Here is an 18,695-nt window from a genome sequence, read left to right on the forward strand (position 1 = left end):
ACAGAGTACCTTGGAAGGACAATAAGGGAGATTGAAGGTGATCTCATATTAAATGATACTACTGGGTCACGTTAAGGATCTTGGTGTGATGATGCTATTGTGTTATGTAAGACAAGACCCTTGTTCTTGGAGGTACATATTGAAGTATTTAGGGGGGAAGAGTCATAACGTTTGAAATTTACTTCAAGTGGATCAGAAAAGAGAATATGTATATAGAAAGAGAAAGAAAATGTAAAGGAATATTAACAATTAGTAAATCTAGGAGAAAACTATATTGGTAGATGTTCATAATAAGTTTGAAATTTTTCAAAATACAATGTTAGGGGAAGTGAAAAATATAGATTTTAATAAAAGAATTCATTCTATTTAAAATGTAACATTGCAATGAACATTAAAATGGTGTTTTGTAAATATTTCTTAAAAGATATAATAACAGCCGAAACCGGCTCAGTGGATAGAGCATCGGCCTGCGACTGAAAGGTCCCAGGTTCGATTCCGGTCAAAGGCATGTACCTGGGTTGCGGGCGCATCCCCAGTAGGAGATGGGCAGGAGGCAGCTGATCGATGTTTCTCTCTCATCAATGTTTCTAACTCTCTATCTCTCTCCCTTCCTCTCTGTAAAAAAATCAATAAAATATATTTAAAAAAATATATAATAACAGTAAATCCACCCACTTACACACACACACACACACACACACACACACACCCTCACCACCAGTGGCAAATGAGACAATTCAATTCAATACGTGTTTACCAGGTACACCTGACCAGCAGACCACCAGGTGCTGTGAGAAATGCCTCCATTGACAAAAGCCATTTCTATAATGTTAGACTAGTGAGACCAGTAATAGTAGGGTAGAATGTGTGGGTTTTGGAGTTTACCAGATCTCATTTGAGTACCATTCCCACTGTGTTTTAACTGTGTCACCTTCAGACAATTTACTTGACCTCTAAAACTGCTTCCTGGACAAGGTAGAATTTAACCTGAGCCCAGTGATCCTGGAAAACAGTGAAGATTAAGAAGTCCCCCCACCCTTTGTGTTCCAGAAGGCCTACTGCAAGGAACCACCCTTCCCCTAAGACTTTTATAAGATTCATACATGCCTTCCTTATTCACTTATGACAAGGCCAGACACAGAGCTTCCAAATTCGCATTCTTCCCCTTATAAATGATCGACTGAACTGCTTGTCCCTATTGATCAATCAATTGAACAAGATGTTATTAACCAAACTTTCTTGTGAAGCTTTTTTCCTTTCTCCAGGTCCCTGAACTTGGGCCCACCTTTAGCCTAAGCCAGCACACAGTTCCCCCAAAGTGTCCCTCCCAGAAAAGAGGCTGGCCTCAAGGTAAAACAATCTGATCTACACCTGATTCACCATCCTTTCATCCCTCTTCCCTACACCTGGTCTTTATTAGCTTTGTTTACTGCTCTATAAAAAAAAATTATTCTTGTCCTAATTGGTTTGGCTCAGTGGATAGAGCATTGGCCCATGCACTGAAGGATCCCAGGTTCAATTCCAGTCAAGGGAACTTACCTTGGTTGCAGGCTCAGTCCTGGTCGCCCTGGTCAGGCACGTGCATGAGATAAGTAATAGATGTGTCTCTCTCACATCGATGTTTCTCTGTCTGTATTTCTCCCCCTACCTTCCACTCTCTCTAAAAATCAATGGAAAAAATATCCTTGGGTGAGGATTAACTAAAAAAAAAATCTTCTTGCCTAACTCTACAGAGGTTTGCAGATTTTTTGGTTGCAGTAATCCCCTCCACCTTTAAAGTAGTCCTCCTTCCCCTATTAAAATAATCATTTTTAATTAAAGTTTCTTCTTACTAAGTCTGGATTTGAGTTTTATTGTTTACTGCTCTAAATAAACATAAAATAAAGCAAATGTTTTATGATTATAAATATCCTACCATTATGTAAATACTAGAAGCCCGGTGCATGGACTCATGCACCAGTGGGGTCCCTCAGCCTGGCCTGCAGGGATTAGGCCAAAACCCGCAGTCTGACATCCCCTGAGGTGTCCCAGAGTGTGAGAGGGAGCTCTGCAAAGTTGCTGTTGCTTGACAGCTCCTGCCTTGAACATCTGCCCCCTGGTGGTCAGTGCACGTCATAGCTACCAGTCAGTCAGCTGGTCACTTAGGCTTATATATATATAGATCTCTTGAATCTAATCACATCTTGCCAGCCTACTGTTAAACCCTAGATAAGATCACCAATGAGCTTCCTAAAATTATATTAAACTCTGATTCCACCTAATTCCCAGTTGGTTTCCAAAGCCAACTGCTATTGGAATCATTTTTCATTAATACTACAAACCATAGCCTTGGCCATTGTGGCTTCATTGGTTGAGTGTTACCCCATGCACCAAAAGGTCATCCATTTGATTCCTGGTCAGGGCACATGGGCTGCTGGATCAATCCCCCGTAGGGGGCATGCAGGAGGCCGATGATCAATGTTTCTCTCTCTCCCTCTTCCTCTCACTCTAAAAAATCAATAAAAACATATATTTGAAAAAAGAACCATTCATTTCACATACACAAACTAGCAAGGCTGCATTATTCGTGGAATTTTAAATTCATTTTAGTGTGGTTAACTGGGCCCCTACAATTAGGACTTGGAGACATTCAGTGTGACATTAGGAATAAGGGGGGGAAGTGGAGAGTTTCAGATTGTGCTATAAAGAGGAAAGAAAACCCTCTCCGTGGAATATGGAGACATAAGTATAAACATTAAATAAGTCATGACAGAGGTTTCTACTTCTAAAGCCTGGATTCAGTTTATTCAGGTTGGAAGTCTAGCTCTACCAATTCATGCTTCTAAGTGTACAACCTTTGGCAGGTGGCTTCCGTTCCCTGGGCCTGAGTTTCTTTCTGAGTGAGAGAAAAGGGATAACAAAGCACTCACCTCATAGGATTATTGTGGGAATTAAGTGAGATAATGCATGTAAAGCACTTAAAACAGTGCCTAGCACATTGCCGTAATTGCTGGCATGACCCTGATTCCAGTGGCTGCTGGAGACCGCTCTAGTTTGGTTTGAAATGGAAAGGATGCCTCAAACACTGTGTCACCTTTAGATAATTTTTTTTATTTTTTTATTTTTTAATATCTATATAAAAAATAGCGAGCCATTTAAAGATCTCTTTCTCTAATCAGAACCTCAGGTGTATATATAAAGGTACTGTACAATATGTAAACATTTACAACCAGTACATCCATATTTGCTTAGCTTTCCAAAGTCACATTGCTAAATCAGAATATAATCAATACAGTGACAGGTTACTTAGGAAAAAGCCACATCAGACTGACTTGAAAAATGGGGTGAAGAAGCAAAATACAAGCCCATATTTTTATTTATTTTTGCATAATACAAATTTATTGTGACACAAATGTACAGCGTTTGAACAGAAAGAGAAAGCCCCACTGTCGCCTAGAAAGAGGCGTTGAAGCAGCACGTGGGAAGCAGGGTGGCTCCGGGATGTCAGGTGTGTGGTGACCTGACATCGATGTATGTGGACATGTCCCTTTCTTAAGGAAGTTCCGCCACATTGACTTCAAACCGACCCTGAACATCATTGAGGATCTTGGCATCGTTCTCATGAGACACAAAAGTGATAGCCAGGCCTTTGGTGCCAAAGCGACCGGCTCGGGCCACCCGGTGGAGGTAGGTGTCCGAGTCCCCAGGCGTGTCATAATTGAAGACGACGTTGACTCGCTCAATGTCCATGCCTCGGCCAAACAGATCGGTGGCCACCAGGATCCGCCGCCGAAAGTCCTTGAACTGCTGGTAGCGTGCGAGGCGCTCCTCCTGCGCCATGGCCCTGTGGATGGCGACGGCTGGGAAGTTCTGTTGCACGAGTAGCTGGGCCAGGGCCATGCAGCGCTGCACCGACCTCACGAAGATCACCACCTGGTTAAAGTCTAGCTCATCCAGGAGGTGGACGAGTTTACGGTTCTTGTCACTGTCTTTGAGCTTGACATAGTACTGCTGCAGCCCATGCAGCGTGAGCTTGGGTAATGTGTCTGAACTGTTCCTCTGTTTTGTTTTTATATCCGTAATAGAGAAAACAGTCTCACAAAGATAAATTGATGCAGATGAAAGAAGAGTTTTGGGATTTTTTTTCAATTACAGTTGAAATACAATATTTGGAAGAAGAATATCTAAAGTCATTTCAGCAACCTACGAATATTCATTGTTGTTTGTTTGTTTGTTCATGAGCTACGGGTTCACCTTTATTGGCATTTGATACAGAGTCCTGACCTTGTGCAAGGAGGCAGCCAGAGGAGTGGGTAGGAAAAAAAAAAAATCCTACTCCACATTCAATTCACTCTATTAATCCATCAACCCACACCACTCCTACACCAACGAGAGTCCAAAGAAGATAAAATGGCCCAGGAACACGCTGTGCTGCTCTCTCATCAGTCTGTTGAGCCTCAGAATTGGAGAGTGAGGAGAATTTGAAGCTCTGTCCATTTAGTTTCACAACAATAAATAAGCAGAGGCAGGAGGCGGTGGCAAAGACACTGGCAGCCATACATCTTGCTAGGTCTTTATAGCTGTGTCTCTGGATTTCTTCAAGAGCATAAAGAGCAAGCACATTCTATACAAATGAGAGTTGTGACAAAGAATTTCAAAGTTCAAGAGCCTGCCACAGTATGAGGTATAATAATGGACAAGTCTTACAAGCTTCTCTTGTCCAATACTCACTGAAGTCTCATTCGTTTTGCAGGGGGACCTTTAGTGCTCACTGTCTGTTGGATGTTCTTTGTGGTCTCCTTCTCATCAGAATTCACAGTTTCTGCTGTAGGTTCTGCCTCTTTCTTTGTCTGATCCACTGGGACAGGCTTTTCTCCAGACTTTTGCTGCATAAATTTGGGAGGAAATTTTTGTCTGAGGTCTAGGAGTAAAGCATCCACACGTTGCCTCTGGCAAATAGAGATGGGTTCTTCTTTCCTTTTGGTTTCAGGTTTAACTTTTTCTTGCTCTTCATGATCTTTGAAGCGCCACCAATACCCTTTGGAAGGATGATATCGACAGTATGACATAGCTTCATCAAAAGCTGACTGAATGCCATGCACCGCAGTCAGCACTCTAGGGTTTATAACTGATGCCAAGTCTGGTGCCTGGTAGATCACTCCAGCAATGATATAGTAATCAGCCAGTGGGATAACTTGGGTAGTGGACCGCCGCTGTTGCTTCCGGATGATAAAAAGAATGGGCTCTTGAGCATGTAAAAGGATGTGTTCCACTCCAACCATCTGATTTAAGTGTTCTAATGTTCATCTCTGCATTTTGACCACTTCATTATTACACGTTCTGTCGTAAAAAGGATTACTTCTTTCTGAAAAGTAATCTAGGACACTTCCACTGTTCAAAATGGGGATCCATGTACTGTCAACCCAAGAGATTCCCAGTAGATTATCACGGATATCCACCGCCGCCATAATTCCAAAAGTGTTCGCGGGTTCTCCTTCCAGCACAGAGAAGACCTAACCACTATGACGACGGAAGCAGAGGGTTGCTGGTCCTCCAGACCATGAGGAGAAATGCAGAGGGGAGGACAGTGCGGACCCACAAGAGAGCAGGGAAGGGGAGGAGGCCAGGAGTGCAGGGGAGCTGCTGGGAGGTTGAGCGGACCTAAAGGAGAGTGAAGTGACTGGACTCACAGGCCTCTTTTATAAGGGCACAAATCCCATTGTGAGGGCTCCACCCCCAGGACCTAATCCCATCCCAAAGCTCCAGCTCCTAATCCCATTAGCTGACCCAGTAGGATTTCAATTTATGAATTTGGGGCATGGTGGGAGTCACAAGCATTCAGACCATAGCACTCATATTCACTTCACTGTGCTTTATTGTCCTAAATGATTTGCATTTTTTAGAAAAATGGGCTCCAGCCAGTTTGGCTCAGTGGATAGAGCAACAGCCTATGGACCAAAGCGTCCCGAGTTTGAATCCTGTCAAGGGCCTGTACCTTGGTTGCAGGCCCAGACCTGGTCACCGCTCCTGCAGAAAGCAACTAATCCATGTGTTTCTCTCACATGATGTATCTCTCTTTATTTTGCTCTCACTTCCACTCTTTCTAAAAAAATCGATGAAAAAATATCCTCTGGTGAGGATTAACAACAATAAAAAAAATGGAATAAAGATAGAATTTGAAAACTTTCCTAAAATTAGCCATTTGGAAAAATAATTGTGATAAAGCAGTGCTTATTTAAGAAATTAAATCCTGTCATATTCCTTTCAAATCCCCTAAATCCTTGCCACATAATAGTAGCCATCCCCCAAAAATCAGTGTTTATAGGCATAATTAAAATACATACATTTATTTATTACTCAGAATGAATCCTTCCTATGAACTGCATGTAGCTCTGTGCTGTGACTTTAAAACTGCTTCCCGCCATTCCCAAGAATAACCTGAGTTTTCTGGGCTAATGCTCAAGGTGGAAAGGGAAGAGACGTTGGTCCGAGACTCAGAGATGAGTCCTCATCAAAGGAATGGTCGTATGTGAGTCAGTTCAGTGCACTGAACCTTTCCTGTAGAATCTGTAAAATTATGATGCCCAGACTATTAATTATTTTTCTAAATCTAATGATAGAAATCGGGCGTTACAATTTGCATTTTAAGGCTTTGAGATTGTTCCTATATGTAATCCTTAAAAGGCCAGGCCCTGCTGAATTTTCAGCATTGTAAGACAGGCTGCCGTGATGAGAAGGCTACATCATTTGGGGGTTGTTGTTTGTATGTTTTTTACTATGCTTTTAGTGATTTTTAGAGAGAGAGGAAGGGAGAGGGCTAGAGAGATAGAAACATGGGAAAGAGAGGAACATCCTCTCTCGGCCCACTGCCTCCCGCATGGCCCCTACTGGGGATCTTCAGAACCCAGACACGTGCCCTGACCGGGCCGGCAATGGAACCGGCAACCTCTTGGTTCCTGGCTTGATGCTCAACCGCTGAGCCACACCAGCCCAGCCCGCGAGGCTAAAGAGTTTCAACAAACCGATCCACGAGTCTCCAGCCCTCTCTGTGCCTGTGCCTTTTGCCGTGTGACTTTGCTGTTCCTCCCGACAGGAAGCAGAGAACACCTTCCAAGCCCTTGATTCTGAGTGTGGCCATCTGATTTGTTTTAGCCGATGGGATAAGAATGGATGTGATGCAAGAGGAGGCTTGACAATCTGGGCTTGCTCTGTTGTGCTTCTGCCGTCACAAGGAGGATGGGTCCAGCTAGCCCACTGTTCCAGGAGGAGGAGGAGGGTCACCCAGAGCAGAGCCCAGTCACCCGGCCAGCCCAGCCTAAACCAGCGGCCTCAAAGCCTAATCCCCAGGCATATGAGGAAGCCCAGTCAAGATCACATGTTGGCCAACCTAGCCGAAGCCTTCAGGCACCTGAGAAATAAATGTGCAGTGTTGTGTGCCACACAGCAATTTTGTGACACTAGCCAACTGCCACAGTTCAGTAAAAATTTTTGAAGAAAAGAGTGAATTTGGCTTCTTGGAAAATGTTAATTCTCCTAGATATTAAGAGAGTTATTTATTGAACCGATAAATAATGGAAAGGTGCCTTACCCCCAATGTATAAGCTACATATCCACTGGGGCTCATTTTTTAACATGATAAAAGTGATATTGGTGAAACGGAATACTCCTAAAATGAATGAAAATCTTTCTTCACTACAGTGCTGCGTATCTGTTTGAAAGTATACAATTGTGCAACAAGGGGCAGGCAGAGAATAATTAGCATCTGACAGTGCTTCATCTGTGGGTTCTACACTGTATCAAAACTAGTCTTGCTTTATTCATTTATTTAACTTGTAGCTCAAAGGAATAATATGCATATTACATGCAGTTCCACTGATTATACAGACATCAAACTTACTTTTTTAATCCACAGATCCTAGTCACATCCTCTTTTACGTATTTTAAGGAAGCCTCGCTAACCATCTATTGTAGTTATCTAAGCATAGTTGGAAGCATAAAAAAAAACTGGTTAAAGTTAAATTTCTACAAATGGGAAGTAAATTTGGTAGTAAATTGTGTAAGAAATGGTCTGATTGGTTCTCCAGTTTGAAAATTGAAAGAAAATAATAGGATAAAAATTTTATTTTATCATATATTAACCTAATTCTGATTATAACTGCAGCACGTTAATTCTTAGAATGAATCCGAACAGAATCCAATTTTGGTTGGTATTTTTGTTTAGCTATATTTTCTGACAAAATTACTAGATGTTAAATGCAGCGTGGTATCCTAAATTGGATCCAGGAACGTCAAAGTGCGTTATAACAAAAAATGGTGAAATTTGAATAAAATTTGCAGCTTAGTTAATAATAATATGCAGACGTCTTAGTTTTAACAAATGTTCCATGTGAATGGAACATTAGGGAAAACTGGTGAGGGGTAGACAAGAATTCTCTGTATAAAAGTTGGAATGTTTCTATAAATCTAGCATTATTATATATATGTATGTGTATATATATATATATGAATATATATATGTGTGTTTGTGTATATATATATGTATACATACATACGTACATATATATATGGATGAGTGACTTGAACAATGGGGGGAAGAAGCAAACTACAAGGCCATATTTTTATTTATTTTTCCATAGTAAGAATTTATTGTTAAGAAGACTTGAAGCAGCACGTGGGAAGCAGGGTGGCTCCGGGATGTCAGGTGTGTGGTGACCTGACATGGATGTATGTGGACATGTCCTTTTCTTGAGGAAGCTCCGCCACATTGACTTCAAACCTACCCTGAACCTCATTGAGGATTTTGGCATCATTGTCATGAGACACAAAAGTGATAGCCAGGCCTTTGGTGCCAAAGCGGCCGGCTCGGGCCACCCGGTGGAGGTAGGTGTCCGAGTCCCCAGGCGTGTCATAATTGAAGACGACGTTGACTCGCTCAATGTCCATGCCTCGGCCAAACAGATCGGTGGCCACCAGGATCCGCCGCCGAAAGTCCTTGAACTGCTGGTAGCGTGCGAGGCGCTCCTCCTGCGCCATGGCCCTGTGGATGGCGACGGCTGGGAAGTTCTGTTGCACGAGCAGCTGGGCCAGGGCCATGCAGCGCTGCACCGACCTCACGAAGATCACCACCTGGTTAAAGTCTAGCACGTCCAGGAGGTCGACGAGTTTACGGTTCTTTTCTCTCTCTTTGAGCTTGACATAGTACTGCTGCAGCCCATGCAGCGTGAGCTTGGTGTCGTCGTCCACCGTCAGCTCCACGGGGTCTTGCAGGAACTTCCGGCAGACGGGCCGGATCTCCTTGCTCAGCGTGGCACTGAACATCATGCACTGCTTCTCGCGTGGCGTCCGGCGAAAGATCTCCTGTACATCCCGCCGCATGTCCAGCTGCTCCAGCATCTGGTCACACTCGTCCAGCACGAAGTGCTTCACGTTTCTCAGGTTGAGGCTGCTGTTCCGCACGAGTGCCAAGATGCGGCCTGGGGTCCCCACCACGACGTGGGGACAGCTCTTCTTCAGCACCTCTTCGTCCTTCTTGATGGAAAGACCCCCGAAGAACACGGACACCTTGACACTGGGCATGTACTTGGAGAAGCGCTCATACTCCTTCCTGATCTGAAAGGCCAGCTCCCGAGTGTGGCACATGACCAGGACGGCCACCTGTCCATTGACGGGCTCGATCTGCTGTAGGGTGGCCAGCACGAAGACTGCAGTCTTGCCCATTCCAGACTGGGCCTGGCACAGGACATCCATGCCCAGGATGGCTTGGGGAATACACTGGTGCTGAACCTCAGATGGATGCTCAAAGCCACAGTCCCCTATGGCCCTCAGGAGCTCAGGCTTCAGCAGAAAGTCCCGGAAGCCAGAGCTGTGGATGGAAACGTGGGCCCCCTTGACATCTTTCTGGCGGGGTCCTGGGGTGCTCTCTGTAGGAGCCTGGGGCTCTTCATCTTCCTCATAATCCAGAAGCTCGTTTTCCACGTCCTGTTCCGCCATCATACTGGCTCTCCGTTCGCCTCCGCGCGCTCCGAGAGTCCACACGGGCTAGAGCGCCTCCTGCCTCCTAGCCGAAGCCCTCAGGCACCTGAGAAACAAACCTGCAGTGTTGTGTGCCACGCAGCAATTCTGTGACACCAGCCAACTGCCCTCTTCCAATTGCAGACTTCTGGCCTCTTGTATTCTCAGCTGGGGAATGTGGCAGGCAGCTCGCTCAGGCCTCCTTTATAAGGACACAAATCTCATCATGAGGGCTCCGCCCCCGGACCTAATCCAATCCCAAAGCTCCAGCTCCTAATCCCATTAGCTGGGCCAATAGGATTTCAATTTATGAATTTGGGGGATGGTGGGGAGGAGTCACAAGCATTCAGACCATAGCACTCATCTTCACTTCACTGTGCTATATTGTCCTAAATGATTTACATTTGTTAGAAAAATGGGCTCTGGCCAGTTTGGCTCAGTGGATAGAGCATCAGCCTTCGGACCAAAGCGTCCCGAGTTTGATTCCGGTCAAGGGCGTGTACCTTGGTTGCAGGCCCAGGCCTGGTCACCGCTCCTGCAGAAGGCAACCAATCCATGTGTTTCTCACACATCGATGTTTCTCTCTGTCTTTTCCTCTCTCTTCCACTCTTTATGAAAGTCAATGGAAAAATATCCTCGGTGAGGATTAACCAAAAAAGAAAAAAAAAATGGAATAAAGATAGAATTTGAAAACTTTCCTAGAATTAGCCATTTGGAAAAAAAAATAATTGTGATAAAGCAATGGTTACTTAAGAAATTAAATCCTGTCATATTCCTTTCAAATCCCCTAAAACCTTGCCACCTAATAATTTCCCACCCCCGAAAGATCAATGTTTATAGGCCTAATTAAAATACATTTATTTATTACTCAGAATAAAACCTTCCTATGAACTGCATGTAGCTCTGTGCTGTGACTTTAAAACTGCTTCCCGCCATTCCCAAGAATCACCTGAGTTTCCTGGGCTAATGCTCAAGGTGGAAAGGGAAGAGACGTTGGTCCGAGACTCAGAGATGAGTCCTCATCAAAGGAATGGACGTATGTGAGTCAGTTCAGTGCACTGAACCTTTCCTGTAGAATCTGTAAAATTATGATTCCCAGACTATTAATTATTTTTCTAAATCTAATGATAGAAATCGGGCGTTACAATTTGCATTTTAAGGCTTTGAGATTGTTCCTATATGTAATCCTTAAAAGGCCAGGCCCTACTGAATTTTCAGCACTGTCAGACAGGCTGCTGTTATGAGAAGGCTACATCGTTTGGGGGTTGTTGTTTGTATGTTTTTTAATATGCTTTTATTGATTTTTAGAGAGAGAGGAAGGGAGAGGGCTAGAGAGATAGAAACATGGGACAGAGAGGAACATCCTCTCTCGGCCCACTGCCTCTCGCATGGCCCCTACTGGGGATCTTCAGAACCCAGACACGTGCCCTGACCGGGCCGGCAATGGAACCGGCAACCTCTTGGTTCCTGGCTTGCTGCTCAACCGCTCAGCCACACCAGCCCAGCCCGCGAGGCTAAAGAGTTTCAACAAACAGATCCATGAGACTCCAGCCCTCTCTGTGCCTGTGCCTTTGCCCGTGTGACTTTGCTGTTCCTTCCATCAGGAAGCAGAGTACACCTTCCAACCCCTTGATTCTCAGTATTTTAGAATCTGATTTGTTTTAGCCGATGGGATAAGAATGGATGTGATGCAAGAGGAGGCTTGACAATCTGGGCTTGCTCTGTTGTGCTTCTGCCATCACAACGAGGATGGGACCAGCTAGCCCACTGTCCCAGGAGGAGGAGGAGGGTCACCCAGAGAGAGCCCAGTCACCCGGCCAGCCCAGCCTAAACCAGCTGCCTCAAAGCCTAATCCCCAGGCATATGAGGAAGCCCAGTCAAGACCACATGTTGGCCAACCTAGCCGAAGCCTTCAGGCACCTGAGAAATAAATGTGCAGTGTTGTGTACCACACAGCAATTTTGTGACACTAGCCAACTGCCACAGTTCAGTAAAAATTTTTGAAGAAAAGAGTGAATTTGGCTTCTTGGAAAATGTTAATTCTCCTAGATATTAAGAGAGTTATTTATTGAACCGATAAATAATGGAAAGGTGCCTTACCCCCAATATATAAGCTACATATCCACTGGGACTCATTTTTTAACATGATAAAAGTGATATTGATGAAACGGAGTACTCCTAAAATGAATGAGAATCCTTCTTCACTACAGTGCTGCGTATCTGTTTGAAAGTATACATTTGTGCAACAAGGGGCAGGCAGAGAATAATTAGCATCTGGCAGTGCTTCATCTGTGGGTTCCACACTGCATCAAAACCAGTCTTGCTTTATTCATTTTTTTTACTCGTAGCTCAAAGGACCAATATGCATATTACACACAGTTCCAGTGATGATACAGACATCAAACTTACTCACCTCTTTATCCACCGATCCTAATCACATATTCTTTCGCGTATTTTCAGGAAGCCTCGCTAACCATCTATTGTAGTTATCTAAGCATAGTTAGAAGCATGAATTGTGTAAAAAATGGTCTGATTGGTTCTCCAGTGTGAAAAGTGACAGAAAATAATAGGATTAACATTTTATTGTATCATATATTAACATAAGTCTGATTATAACTGCAGCACACTAATTCTTAGAATAAATCCGAACAGAATCAAATTTTGGTTGGGATTTTTGTTAACTATATTTTCTGACATAAAAGTCACAATTACAGTGTGGTATCCTAACTTGGATCCAGGAACATCAAAGTGCATTATAACAAAAAGTTGGTGAAATCTGAATAAAATTTGCAGCTTAGTTAATAATAATATGCAGACGTCTTAGTTTTAAAAAATGTTCCATGCTAATGGAACATTAGGGAAAACTGGTGAGGGGTAGAAAAGAATTCTCTGTCTTATAGTTGGAATGTTTCTATAAATCTAGCATTATTATACATATGTATGTGTATATATATATATGAATATATATGTGTGTGTGTGTGTGTATATATATATATATATATATATATACACTTACATACATACATATATATATGGATGAGTGACTTGAACAATGGGGGGAAGAAGCAAACTACAAGGCCATATTTTTATTTATTTTTCCATAGTAAGAATTTATTGTTAAGAAGACTTGAAGCAGCACGTGGGAAGCAGGGTGGCTCCGGGATGTCAGGTGTGTGGTGACCTGACATGGATGTATGTGGACATGTCCTTTTCTTGAGGAAGCTCCGCCACATTGACTTCAAACCGACCCTGAACCTCATTGAGGATCTTGGCATCATTGTGATGAGACACAAAAGTGATAGCCAGGCCTTTGGTGCCAAAGCGGCCGGCTCGGGCCACCCGGTGGAGGTAGGTGTCCGAGTCCCCAGGCGTGTCATAATTGAAGACGACGTTGACTCGCTCAATGTCCATGCCTCGGCCAAACAGATCGGTGGCCACCAGGATCCGCCGCCGAAAGTCCTTGAACTGCTGGTAGCGTGCGAGGCGCTCCTCCTGCGCCATGGCCCTGTGGATGGCGACGGCTGGGAGGTTCTGTTGCACGAGCAGCTGGGCCAGGGCCATGCAGCGCTGCACCGACCTCACGAAGATCACCACCTGGTTAAAGTCTAGCACGTCCAGGAGGTCGACGAGTTTACGGTTCTTTTCTCTCTCTTTGAGCTTGGCGTAGTACTGCTGCAGCCCATGCAGCGTGAGCTTGGTGTCGTCGTCCACCGTCAGCTCCACGGGGTCTTGCAGGAACTTCCGGCAGACGGGCCGGATCTCCTTGCTCAGCGTGGCACTGAACATCATGCACTGCTTCTCGCGTGGCGTCCGGCGAAAGATCTCCTGTACGTCCCGCCGCATGTCCAGCTGCTCCAGCATCTGGTCACACTCGTCCAGCACGAAGTGCTTCACGTTTCTCAGGCTGAGGCTGCTGTTCCGCACGAGTGCCAAGATGCGGCCTGGAGTGCCCACCACGACGTGGGGACAGCTCTTCTTCAGCACCTCTTCGTCCTTCTTGATGGAGAGACCCCCGAAGAACACGGACACCTTGACACTGGGCATGTACTTGGAGAAGCGCTCATACTCCTTCCTGATCTGAAAGGCCAGCTCCCGAGTGTGGCACATGACCAGGACGGCCACCTGTCCGTTGACGGGCTCGATCTGCTGTAGGGTGGCCAGCACGAAGACTGCAGTCTTGCCCATTCCAGACTGGGCCTGGCACAGGACATCCATGCCCAGGACGGCTTGGGGAAGACACTGGTGCTGAACCTCAGATGGATGCTCAAAGCCACAGTCCCCTATGGCCCTCAGGAGCTCAGGCTTCAGCAGAAAGTCCCGGAAGCCAGAGCTGTGGATGGAAACGTGGGCCCCCTTGACATCTTTCTGGCGGGGTCCTGGGGTGCTCTCTGTAGGAGCCTGGGGCTCTTCATCTTCCTCATAATCCAGAAGCTCGTTTTCCACGTCCTGTTCCGCCATCATACTGGCTCCCCGTTCGCCTCCGCGCGCTCCGAGAGTCCACACGGGCTAGAGCGCCTCCTGCCTCCTAGCCGAAGCCCTCAGGCACCTGAGAAACAAACCTGCAGTGTTGTCTGCCACGCAGCAATTCTGTGACACCAGCCAACTGCCCTCTTCCAATTGCAGACTTCTGACCTCTTGTATTCTCAGCTGGGGAATGTGGCAGAAAGCTCGCTCAGGCCTCCTTTATAAGGACACAAATCTCATCATGAGGGCTCCGCCCCCGGACCTAATCCAATCCCAAAGCTCCAGCTCCTAATCCCATTAGCTGGGCCAATAGGATTTCAATTTATGAATTTGGGGGATGGTGGGGAGGAGTCACAAGCATTCAGACCATAGCACTCATCTTCACTTCACTGTGCTATATTGTCCTAAATGATTTACATTTGTTAGAAAAATGGGCTCTAGCCAGTTTGGCTCAGTGGATAGAGCATCAGCCTTCGGACCAAAGCGTCCCGACTTTGATTCCGGTCAAGGGCGTGTACCTTGGTTGCAGGCCCAGGCCTGGTCACCGCTCCTGCAGAAGGCAACCAATCCATGTGTTTCTCACACATCGATGTTTCTCTCTGTCTTTTCCTCTCTCTTCCACTCTTTATGAAAGTCAATGGAAAAATATCCTTGGTGAGGATTAACCAAAAAAAAAAATTAAAAAAAATGGAATAAAGATAGAATTTGAAAACTTTCCTAGAATTAGCCATTTGGAAAAAAAAATAATTGTGATAAAGCAATGGTTACTTAAGAAATTAAATCCTGTCATATTCCTTTCAAATCCCCTAAAACCTTGCCACCTAATAATTTCCCACCCCCCAAAAATCAGTGTTTATAGGCATAATTAAAATACATACATTTATTTATTACTCAGAATGAATCCTTCCTATGAACTGCATGTAGCTCTGTGCTGTGATTTTAAAACTGCCTCGCGCCATTCCCAAGAATAACCTGAGGTTTCTGGGCGAATGCTCAAGGTGTAAAGGGAAGAGACGTTGGTCCAAGACTCAGAGATGAGTCCTCATCAAAGGAATGGACACATATGAGTCAGTTAAGTGCACTGAACCTAACCTGTAGAAGCTGTAAAATTATGATGCGCAGACTATTAATTATTTTTCTAAATCTAATGATAGAAATTGGGTGCTACAATTTGCATTTTAAGGCTTTGAGATTGTTCCTATATGTAATCCTTAAAACGCCAGGCCCTACTGAATTTTCAGCATTGCATGACAGGATGCTGTTATGAGAAGGCTAAATCATTTTGGAGTTGTTTTCTTTTTTTTAATAAGCCATTATTGATTTTTAGAGAGGGAGGATGGGAGAGGGCTAGAGAGATAGAAAACACGGGAGAGGAATATCCTCTCTCCGCTGACTGCCTCTTGCATGCCCCCTACTGGGGATCTTCAGAATCCAGACACGTGCCCTGACCAGGTTGGGAATGGAACCAGCAACCTCTTGGTTCCTGGGTTGATGCTCAGCCGCTGAGCCACACCAGCCCGCCAGGCTAAAGAGTTTCAAAAAACAGATCCACGAGTCTCCAGCCCTCTCTGTGCCTGTGCCTTTTGCCATGTGACTTTGCTGTTCCTCCCATGAGGAAGCTGAGTACACCTTCCAACCACTTGATTCTGAGTGTTTTAGAATCTGATTTGTTTTAGCCAATGGGATAATAATGGATGTGATGCAAGAGGAGGCTTAACAATCTGGGCTTGCTCTGTTGTGCTTCTGCCATCACAAGGAGGATGGGTCCAGCTAGCCCACTGTCCCAGGAGGAGGAGGAGGGTCACCCAGAGCAGAGCCCAGTCACCCAGGCAGCCCAGCCTAAGCCAGCTGCCTCTAAGCACAATCCCCTGACATATGAGTAAACCCAGATAAGATCACATGTAGGCCAACCTAGCCCAAGCCTTCAGGCACCTGAGAAATAAATGTGCAGTGTTGTGTGCCACACAGCAATTTTGTGACACTAGCTAACTGCCCCAGTTCAGGAAAAATTTTTGAAGAAAAGAGTGAATTTGGATTCTTGGAAAATGTTAATTCTCCTAGATATTAAGAGAGTTATTTATTGAACCAGTAAATAATGAAAAGGTGCCTTACCCCCAGTATATAAGCTACATATCCATGGGGGCTCATTTTTTAACATTATAAAAGTGATCTGGGTGAAATAGAATACTCCTAAAATGAATGAAAATCTTTTTTTTTTACTACAGTGCTGCATATCTGTTTGAAAGTATATACTTGTGCAACAAGGGGCAGGCAGAGAATAATTAACATCTGACAGTGCTCCATCTGTGGCTACCACACTGTATCAAAACTCGTCTTGCTTTATTCATTTATTTAACTTGTAGCTCAAAGGAACAATATGCACATTACACACAGTTCCACTGATTATACAGACATCAAACTTACTTATTTAATCCACAGATCCTAATCACATATTCTTTGGCGTATTTTAAGGAAGCCTCGCTAACCATCTATTGTAGTTATCTAAGCATAGCTAGAAGCGTAAAAAAAAAACTGGTTAAAGTTAAATTTGTACTAATGGGAAGTAAATTTGGTAGTAAATTGTGTAAGAAATGGTCTGATTGGTTCTCAAGTTTGAAACTTGAAAGAAAATAATAGTATTAAAATTCTATTTTATCATACATTAACATAATTCTGATTATAACTGCAGAACATTAATTCCTAGAATGAATCCGAACAAAATTTGGTTGGGAATTTTGTCTAACTATATTTTCTGACAAAATTACTAGATGTTAAATGCAGTGTGGTATCCTAAATTGGATCCAGGAACATCAAAGTGCGTTATAACAAAAAATTGGTGAAATCTGAATAAAATTTACAGCTTAGTTAATAATAATATGCAGACATCTTAGTTTTAACAAATGTTCCATGTTAATGGAACATTAGGGAGAACTGGTGAGGGATAGACAAGAATTCTCGGTATAATAGCTGGAATGCTTCTATCTAGAGATATATATAAATCTGACTTGAAAAATGGGGTGAAGAAGCATAATACAAACCCATATTTTTATTTTTTTCCATAATACAAATTTATTGTTACATAAATGTACAGTGCTTGAACAGAAAAAGAAAGCCTCACTGTTGCCTAGAAAGAGGAGTTGAAGCAGCACGTGGGAAGCAGGGTGGCTCCGGGATGTCAGGTGTGTGGTTAGCAGCTTGGCTCCATGTATGTGGAGGTGCCCATTTCTTCAGGAAGCTCCGCCGCATTGACTACAAACCTACCCTGAACCTCATTGAGGATTTTGGCATCGTTCTCAGGAGACACAAAAGTGATAGCCAGGCCTTTGGTGCCAAAGCGACTAGCACAGGGCCACCTGGTGGAAGTAGGTGTCAGAGTCCCCAGGCATGTCATAATTGAAGATGATGTTGACTCGCTGAATGTCCATCCCTTGGCCAAACAGATCGGTGGCCACCAGGATCCGCCACTGAAAGTCCTTGAACTGCTGATGGTGTGCTAGGCACTCATCCTGGGCCATGGCCCTGTGCATGGCGATGGCTGGGAAGTTCTGTTGCAAGAGTAGCTGGGCCAGGACCATGCAGCGCTGCACCAACCTCAGGAAGATCACCACCTGGTTAAAGCCTAGCTCATCCAGGAGGTGGACGAGTTTACGGTTCTTGTCACTGTCTTTGAGCTTGACATAGTACTGCTGCAGCCCATGCAGCGTGAGCTTGGTCTCGTCGTCCACCGTCAGCTCCACGGGGTCTTGCAGGAACTTCCGGCAGACGGGCCGGATCTCCTTGCTCAGCGTGGCACTGAACATCATGCACTGCTTCTCGCGTGGCGTCCGGCGAAAGATCTCCTGTACGTCCCGCCGCATGTCCAGCTGCCCCAGCATCTGGTCACACTCGTCCAGCACAAAGTGCTTCACGTTTCTCAGGCTGAGGCTGCTGTTCCGCACGAGTGCCAAGATGCGGCCTGGAGTGCCCACCACGACATGGGGACAGCTCTTCTTCAGCACCTCTTCGTCCTTCTTGATGGAAAGACCCCCGAAGAACACGGACACCTTGACACTGGGCATGTACTTGGAGAAGCGCTCATACTCCTTCCTGATCTGAAAGGCCAGCTCCCGAGTGTGGCACATGACCAGGACGGCCACCTGTCCGTTGACGGGCTCGATCTGCTCTAGGGTGGCCAGCACGAAGACTGCAGTCTTGCCCATTCCAGACTGGCCTGGCACAGGACATCCATGCCCCAGGACGGC

At 44.9% G+C, this 18,695-nt stretch overlaps 2 protein-coding genes and 3 pseudogenes across 2 annotated transcripts; all 5 read right to left on the bottom strand.

The window, feature by feature from the left end:
* Positions 1-3,483: 3,483 nt before the first annotated feature.
* LOC118669402 lies at positions 3,484-4,537 on the bottom strand (annotated as a pseudogene).
* Positions 4,538-4,592: 55 nt separating this feature from the next.
* LOC118669357 lies at positions 4,593-5,451 on the bottom strand (annotated as a pseudogene).
* Positions 5,452-8,676: 3,225 nt separating this feature from the next.
* LOC118669403 (ATP-dependent RNA helicase DDX39A-like) lies at positions 8,677-9,978 on the bottom strand. The gene is made up of 2 exons (XM_036335519.1): positions 9,634-9,978; positions 8,677-9,540 (listed from the first exon to the last, which is right to left on the bottom strand). Exons 1-2 carry the CDS (start codon positions 9,970-9,972, stop codon positions 8,677-8,679), a joined length of 1,203 nt encoding a protein of 400 aa, XP_036191412.1. The 5' UTR covers positions 9,973-9,978.
* A 3,159-nt stretch (positions 9,979-13,137) lies between these two features.
* LOC118668885 (ATP-dependent RNA helicase DDX39A-like) lies at positions 13,138-14,616 on the bottom strand. The gene has a single exon (XM_036334207.1). The coding sequence runs from the start codon at positions 14,449-14,451 to the stop codon at positions 13,156-13,158; it is 1,296 nt and encodes a 431-aa protein (XP_036190100.1). The 5' UTR covers positions 14,452-14,616; the 3' UTR covers positions 13,138-13,155.
* A 2,945-nt stretch (positions 14,617-17,561) lies between these two features.
* LOC118669358 lies at positions 17,562-18,682 on the bottom strand (annotated as a pseudogene).
* Between the last annotated feature and the right edge of the window lie 13 nt (positions 18,683-18,695).

Source organism: Myotis myotis, unplaced genomic scaffold, assembly GCF_014108235.1.
Source record: "Myotis myotis isolate mMyoMyo1 unplaced genomic scaffold, mMyoMyo1.p scaffold_m19_p_14, whole genome shotgun sequence".
Classification (NCBI taxonomy): domain Eukaryota; kingdom Metazoa; phylum Chordata; class Mammalia; order Chiroptera; family Vespertilionidae; genus Myotis; species Myotis myotis.